We start from the raw sequence: 8,537 nt of genomic DNA, 5'->3' as shown, positions 1-8,537 counted from the left end.
ACAGTATTACAGTTTTGTAAGAAAAGTAGCATTTTATAATGTTAAGTAAAAAGCAGAAAAATATACATTCTAAATGATTGCTTAGAACCAGGCAAAAATCCCTCTAGGCAGAAGAAACAACAGAAAGGAAAAAATCCAACTGTTAATAGTGGTGGTATTTTAATGGTGACAAAATTGATGATTTGTTTTTTTTCTTCTCTTTTCAAAATTTTCCTAAGGAACATGTATAACTTTTGCAATGAAAAAGCAATTAAAATTTTTTTTGTATGTGGTCAAAATAATAATATCTTTTTAGTATATTCAAGTTACTTGTGAAATTGGATGAACCATACCTAATACGGTTATGAGATTAGGTGACAGTATGTATATGGAGTTGTTTTACCTCAAAGCATGAATTTCACTGTCAACTAATATATTTTACTAATGTTTTATGTCATATCTGATAGAATTTATGCCACCATTTATTTTAAGATACATCATTATTTTATATACCTCTGTGAAAGACAAAATTATTGCCAACCATAGTTGTGAAACATGTAGATTGTAAAATGCATCCTGATTTCACAGATATTAAACTGGGAAAAATTATATCTGAATATTGATGAAATATGGTAAATAAGAACCTAAAATTTCTACTTGAAAAATATGTTCATTTAAGACACATACATGGCTGCTGAGTGGGGTAAGTCAGACAGAGAAAGACAAATGCCATATGATTTCTCTTGCATGTGGAATGTAAACAAAATAAAACAAACTCACTCATAGATAGAGAACATTTTGATGGTTGCCAAATTGGGGTTTGGGGAAGGTGTGGGTGAAAAAGGAAGATTAAGAAGTAGTTACAGAATAGTTATGGGGGTGTAAAGTATAGCATTACAAATATAGTCAATATTGTAATAACTGTATGGTGTCAGATGGATACTAGATTTATTGGGGTGATCACTTTGTAAGTTGTATAAATGTCTAATCACTACTTTCTACACCTGAAATGAATACAATGCTGTCTGCCAATTATAATTGAAAAATTACTTTTTAAAAAAGACATATATGAGCAATTAATAGGACATGTATGAGTGGAATGGATAGTGTAACCTCACAAGATTCTGAGTGGAATGGATAGTATAACCTCACAAGATTCTTTAAGGCAGGGATCAGCAGATTACCTGTGCCCTGCTGCCTCTGGAAGCTAAAAATTGCTTTTATATTTTAAAGCATTGTTTAAAAAAGAAGAAAACGGCCAGATAAGAATATAATATACCAGTGGAAAGTGACCTTCAAAGTGTAAAGTATTTATTGTCTGGCTGTTCACAGAAAAAGTTTGCCAACCCCTACCATAAGGTAATAATAAGCATAGAGAACAAGGACAATACAAATTGGCAGGGTTTTTAGGGACCATGTAGTTTGGAGGTCACACACAAACTGCCCTGTGGCTGATTTGGCCTTTAGAAGGTTTTGTTTGACCTGAATTGTGTTGAAATATTTTCTAAATTTGTTGCCACATTTGACAATTAGGAGGCATAGCATAAATATCCAAGGGTTGTAAAATTTCCTGTTTCTTTTTCAGGCTTCTAGCTCAGTTTACCTGCAGTATCCTGAGATTTTAAATCTGTCTCTTTAGTGATTGCAAATAGGAGTTATTTCTTATATATGTAAATCAGGATTTTCTTGATACCTTACACTCAAAATGTAGGAATGAGTTAGGTATTGATACGGCTGACGTATAGTTGCGGTTCTCATCAAAGTTCATTTGCCAATATTTATTTTTCTCAGAGTAGTATCCTTGTTCTTATTTGCGAAACTTCTAAATTATAGTTGCTATTGTTATTCATAATTTTCAGTTGTAAATTTTTGTATTTGTAAAATTGGATATGCTTCTTATTAAACTTATAAGTAATTGTCATTAATTCGAACTTGCAAAATTTATGCTAAACCCAGCTAATATATTTAAATGTCATAGTGCTCTTACATGTTTTATATATTGCAGTTTCACATAAAATTTTATTTGAAAAAGGATTCCAATTCTAAAATGTTTGCACTTGACTGTATCAAACCTGTCTTTCTTAAGGCCTCTAACCCCTCAACCTAAATGTGCTTGTATTATGCAGATTTCACGAGCACTGGAGGTTTGTGTTGCAGCGCTTGGTCTTCTTGGCAGCATTTGTTGTGTACTTGGAATCAGAAACACTAGTGACTCGAGAAGCAGTTACAGAAATTCTTGGCAGTGAGTTTCTTCATTAGTGTTAATCTGCAGAGTCAGGCATGGTAGATTAATTTTGGTGGGAGGGGCTGTTGCTTATATTTTCTGTTTACTGTAACAAATGACAGCTAAATGGGAGATTGGTTACTTGGAAAACAAAAACTAAAATATGTAGTGTCTTGCTCTTTGTACTTGAGTGTTTGTAAAATTTAGTTAAAAAATTTTTAAAGCTACAGAGAAGTTTAAAGAATAGTACAGTGAACATCTCTTTACACCCCACTTCGACTTAATATTTTGCCACATCTATTTAGTCTCCTCACTTCCTGAGTATTTGTGCATGTGTGCATGTCTGTGTGTCCTTGCAAATCATGTGAAAGTCAGTTGCAGATATCATAGCTTCTCCCTGCATCCTCTAAAAACATTTTTTCTGATATAACTAGATACCATTCTTGGTGGCATTACTTTTTGGTAGAAGAATGGAGGGGAAAATTGAGTTTTGCGTAAGAGCTTGGAAAATCCACAAGTGAGGTCTAGTTGCCAAGGGTGTGAATACATTAAAAAGATAGTTTAAAAGATTCATCCTTTTTTCATTTACTTGGAGAGAAAAATTGTGTGTGCGTGTGCATGTGCACGTGTGTGTATGCGTGCACAATTAAAAAATACTCTTGGGCTTTAATTGTATTCACATCATGACCTTATCTTTACTTTGATATATTTTTTAGTTGAGCCAGATCGGGAGAAAGGATTTCATCTGGATGTAGAAGATTATCTCTCAGGAGTTCTAATTCTTGCTAGTGAACTGGTAAGAAGCTTAGTAATTTGCCATTTGCTTTTTTTTTGAACTTTTTAAAATCGAGGTAATGTTGGTTAATAACATAAATTTCAAGTGTATAGCATAATTTGTATCTATGTACATTATTGCATGCTTATCTCTAAGTCTAGTTTCCATGTATTTGACCCCCTTCACTCATTTTGCTCTCCCTGCTGCTTCTGGCAGCCACCAATCTGTTGTCTGTATCTATGAGTTTGTTTTTGTTTTGTTCGTTTTGTTTTCTTAGCTTTCACATGTAAGTGAGAGCATATGGTGTTTATCTGACTGACTTCACTTACCATTGTATGCTCAGGGTCCATCCATGTGGTCATAAATGGCAAGATTGCATTCTTTTTTTTTATGGCTGAGTAGTATTCCATTGTTTATATACCAAATCTTCATTCATTTATCATTTAAGATGGATACGTAAGTTTTTTCCATATCCTGGCTATTGCAAATAATTCTTCAGTGAACATAGGGATGCTTATATCTTTTCAAATTAATGTTTTTATATTTCTGGCTAATACTCAGAAGTAGAATAGGTGGATCATATGGTGGTTCTAAGTTTTTTGAAGAGTCTCTGTACTGTTTTTTCATGGTAATTGCACCAGTTTACATTCCCACCAATAGTGTACATAGGTTCCCTTTTCTCCACATCCTCACCAACATTTGTTATCTCTTGTCTTTTTGATAATAGCCATTCTAACAGGAATGAAGTGACATTGTGGTTTTGATTTGCATTTCCCTGATGATTGGTGATGTTGAGCATCTTTTCATGTGTCTGTTGGCCATCTTTATGTCTTCCTTGGAAAAATGACTATTCATATCCTGTGCACATTTTTTAATCAGGTTGTTTGCTTTTTTGGTTGTTGAGTTGTATGTGTGTTTTATATATTTTAGATATTAATCTCTTATCAGAACTATCATTTGCAAATATCTTCTCCCATTTGGTTGGTTGCTGTTTTGTTGATGGTTTTCTTTGCAAAAGCTTTTTAGTTTGATGTAGTCCTATTTACTTTTGTTTTTGTTTTCCTTGCCTTTAGAGTCATGTTAAAAAAAACACTCCTAAGACTGATGACCAGAAGCTTATGTTATTGTTTATGTATTTTGTTGTTTTAGGTCTTATATTCAAGTCTTTAATCCATTTTGAGTTAATTTTTGTGTATGGTATAAGATAGTGGTCTAGTTTCATTCTTTTGCATAGGACTGTCAGGTTTTTCCAACACCATTTATTGAAGAAACTTTTATTTCTCTATTGTGTATTATTGGCTCCTTTGTTGTAAATTAGTTGTCCATGTATGTATAGATTTATTTCTGAGCTCTCAGTTCTATTCCATTGGTCTTTTTTTCTGCCAGTACCATACTGTTTTGATTAATGTAGCTTTGTAGTACAGTTTGAAATCTGGTAGTGTGATGCCTTTAGCTTTGTTCTTTTTCTCAGAATTTCTGTTGGGGGTCTTTTGCAGTTCTATGCAAATTTGAGGATTTATTTTGTTTATTTCTGTGAAAAGTGCCATTGAGATTTTGATAGGGATTGCATTGAATCTGTAGATTGCATTAGGTAATATGGACATTTTAACAATGTTAATTCTTCCAGTTCATGATATCTTTTCATTTCCTTGTGTCTTTAATTTCTTTTGATAATATGTTGTACTTTTCAGTGTACAGGTGTTTCACTTCCTTTGTTTATTCCTAGGTATTTTATTTTTGTTGCAGTTTGTTGTAAATAGGATAGTTTTCTTCATGTCTCTTTCTGATATTTTATTGTTAGTATATAGAAATGCAATAGATTTCTGCATATTGATTTTGTATCCTGCAACTTTACTGTTTTCATTTACTATTTGTAATAGTTTTTTTGGTGGAGTCTTTAAGATTTTTCATATATAAAATCATATCATTTGCAAATAGTGACAGTTTTATTTCTTCCTTTCAAATTTGGATGCTTTTTATTTCTTGCCTAATTTCTCTGTCTAGGATTTCTAGTACTGTATTAAATAAAAGTGGCAAGAGTGGGCATCTATGTCTTGTTCCTGATCTTAGAGGAAAAGCTTCCAGTTTTTTCCCATTGAATATGATATTAGCTGTGGGTTTGATGTAATTAGTTGGCCTTTATTATGTTAAGGTACTTTCCTTCTATATCCATTTTATTGAGAGAGAGTTATCATAATTGGATGTTGTATCTTGTCAAATGGTTTTTCTGTGTCTATTGAGATGATCAGATGATTTTTATCTTTTATTTTGTTAATGTGTATCACATTGATTGATTTGCAAATGTTGAACCATCTGTGCATCCTTGGAATGAATCCCACTTGATTGTGGTTTATGATTCTTTTAATATATTGTTGTATTTGATTTGTTAGTATTTTGTTGAGGATTTTTGCATCTATGTTCATCAGAGATATTGGCCTGTAATCTTTTTTTGTGTTGTCCTTTTCTGGATTTGGTATCAGGATAATGTTGGCCTCATAAAATGAGATCAGAAGCATTCATTCCTTCCTCTTTAATTTTTGAAAGAGTCGGAGAAGGATAGATATTAAATTTTCTTTGAATATTTTGTAGACATTTGCTTTTTTAATCTTTCCACTTCACTGTCAAATTGGTACAATAATTCAGAAAGTGTGATTCTTTTAAGCCATCTTTTGGTCACCAGATAGTCATCAACTGTGTACTGTATGTGTTATGTTTTGCCAGTCATCAGAGAAATGCCAGTGCTAACGATGAGGCAGTTGTGTGTATTTACTAATGTGTAAATTTTTTAAAAGATGATAATACCCCTTCGTTTCACAGTAGTGGCAAAACAAATATATTCCTTGGTAACTATGTTGGTTCATATAATTGTTTTGGAGAACAACTTAACTATATAACTATATGAGTTATTATTGCTTTTATCTCAGTCTCTTTCCTGAGAAATTATCTTATAAAAGTAATTCTAAGGATGAGAAAAGCTGTTGAGAGTGTTCATTATAGGCTTACTCACATTTATGAAAAATTGCACACCATAGAAACTCCAACAAAAGGGGAATGATTTCTTAAGTTATTAAGTTAGTAATATTAAGGAGTTGTTAAAAATGTAATTATCAAGGACAATATGGAAAAGTTTTGTGGCCTCGAGGGTCTTGTAGTTATGATTTGGAAGACATGTTAAGGAGGAGCCATGTTGTAATGCGTCCCAGTTTCTCTTTCCTTGTGTAGTCGAGGCTGTCCGTCAACAGTGTGACTGCTGGAGACTATTCCAGGCCCCTTCACATCTCCACCTTCATCAATGAGCTGGATTCTGGTTTCCGCCTTCTCAACCTGAAAAACGACTCTCTGAGGAAGCGCTATGATGGCTTGAAGTACGATGTGAAGAAAGTAGAGGAGGTGGTCTATGATCTTTCCATCCGGGGCTTCAATAAGGAGACGGCAGCAGCTTGTGTGGAGAAATAGGAGGCTCTCCCTGTGCCTGGCCTTGCCGACCTCAGCGGTTGCCAGTGAGGGTGAGCACAGTGCCACTCACTGTAGTTATGATGCCCTGTTGCTAAGCACCACGCTTTATTTTTTAGCCAGTTGTGTGGTGTGTTGAAACACTTTTTTGGGGGGTAAAAGAATAGTCTTTACAAGGACAGGTTTTTTTTTTGTTGTTGTTTCAGTGAATTTGCTGTGTAATTTAGTGTATTTCAGTTCTGTCAAAAAGTGTAAATGTCAATCTCTTGGTAAAGTTTATTTCTCGCTTACCCTGATGCTGTTGATGTACTAATTGAAAAGTTTATTGTCTTGTTTGTGATTTTCCCAGAAGTGATCCTTGATATTTTCTATATCCAAATTAGCCATTCATCCACAGGTATATACTGGATACAGTATGGAAATAATTAAAAATGATGGTTGCCAAGCAAAGGACATTTATTTTATATTTTTGTTTCTTCTTTTAAGCCTGGTGAATAAATCAGATTTTGAAATTTTTTGCAAGGGAGTTTTAGCTCCAGGGTTCTCTCTTACTGCCATCAAAATATAGAATTAAACTGCAAAGTTAAGTTCAACACATTATCTTGGGGAATTTTTTTGTATTAAGGGATTGAATAACATCTTATTATTTGGCTCTACTTACCAGGTGTATGTGTGCGGGTAAGGCTTAGTGTTTGAAAATACCTGTTTCCTGATGTTGCCTTAACATTTTGCTATTGCAAACAGTTAAAAATTGTTTTCACACATCTCGAGTTAACACATTATATGTTGTATTTCTAAGATATGAAACCTTTTCCTAGTAGCCAGCTAGACTGGTCTGGGGGTATAAAGCCACCCAGTCAAGTAGCAATACCCTGACTGATATGTTCTGAGACAAAAATGCTGTGCTTTGTATAGAAAGAGAAAACCTTGGATTAAGAAAAAAATCAGCTGATTTGGTCATGTTTTTTAGAGTAAGCAATTTAAGGTTATTGATGGTTCTCCCAACATCTAGGTTTTAAATTTACAGCTTTGGAAAGTAACGTAAATCTTATTGGCACCCTTCTCCCCTTCCCCATTTTCAAGCAGTACTAGGATTACTTGCCATGTCATTTTTGCTGTTGAATTGAAATTGTTAAAATGGTGACAACCCACAATTTTTTGAATCTCACTGAAAGTGCTGTTGTTTCCAGAACAATCTGAAGTATTTAGACGTATCACTCTTTCATACCTGAAACCAGTTTGGGCTTTCTGTTTGTACAGTGGAATATTTGGCATTGTCATCACAGTTTTTATCAGGCCGAGTTATGGACTGAACAAATTTTCTATCATGATGAAAGAAGTAGAAATGAGGCATAAATTGCTTTGCACTGTTGGATTTTAGAAAATTTTTCTTGGCACCTCTTTCTACAGAAGAGGTTGTAGAAAGAAAAGAAGTGTTAAGATCTTTAAAGTGACTCGGATGGTCTTTAATGATTTGTGGTCATAGCACTGCCTGGATTGAACATAAAAGGTGTTTAATTACATGATCAGAATATGCAGTAAGTTTAATAATATCTTTCTTTGCCTCTATTGATTTTGCTTGAGAATATTAAAATTTTGGCAGAAGTGGATTTCAGTTTTAACAAATGCATTTTAAGTTTAGGAACACATTCTGGTCTTATAAAACTATTTGAGAATTTAGAAGTCATGTTTATAATTATTCATTTGTGTTTGTTGCTGGCTTATTGTAAAGCAATAAAAACTTTTTTATTTTTTATTTTTATTTTTGTAATTAAGTGTGCTGCTGTGAGTACTCTTCTATATGGAGAACAAATTCCAAATGTTGTTTGAGGTTGAAGAAGACCAGAGGTAATAAACACATACTGCTGTGTAATAGTTAAAATAATCAAAAGACAGCCAGCACCCAAGAGTTCTTTTCTGTAACTTGCAGGTATCATTTGTGTGATCTACCTTGATTGGGAAATTATAAGCATTTTAACTGAAGTTGAGAAGCATTGGCTCTGGTCTTAGTATACCAAAATTGCTTTATCCAGTTTTAGAAAATTAAGCAGTTTGGAGAAAGGAGATGTGAATTGGTGCTTTCTTCATAGACTTTGTTTATAAGGA

At 33.5% G+C, this 8,537-nt stretch overlaps 1 protein-coding gene across 1 annotated transcript in view; it reads left to right on the top strand.

Moving 5' to 3' along the window:
• TSN (translin) overlaps nt 1-8,187 on the top strand; it is a 10,737-nt gene extending 2,550 nt beyond the window's left edge. Inside the window, exons 4-6 of the mRNA XM_006920993.3 lie at nt 2,102-2,221; nt 2,920-2,999; nt 6,201-8,187. Coding sequence (XP_006921055.1) covers nt 2,102-2,221; nt 2,920-2,999; nt 6,201-6,434 — 434 coding nt within the window. The 3' untranslated portion in view covers nt 6,435-8,187. The remainder of the gene's footprint in view (nt 1-2,101; nt 2,222-2,919; nt 3,000-6,200) is intronic.
• The last annotated feature ends 350 nt before the right edge of the window (nt 8,188-8,537 follow it).

Source organism: Pteropus alecto, unplaced genomic scaffold, assembly GCF_000325575.1.
Source record: "Pteropus alecto unplaced genomic scaffold, ASM32557v1 scaffold3, whole genome shotgun sequence".
Lineage (NCBI taxonomy): Eukaryota > Metazoa > Chordata > Mammalia > Chiroptera > Pteropodidae > Pteropus > Pteropus alecto.
The sequence above is the reverse complement of the archived record's forward strand: the minus strand, read 5'-3'. Positions and strand labels throughout refer to the sequence as shown.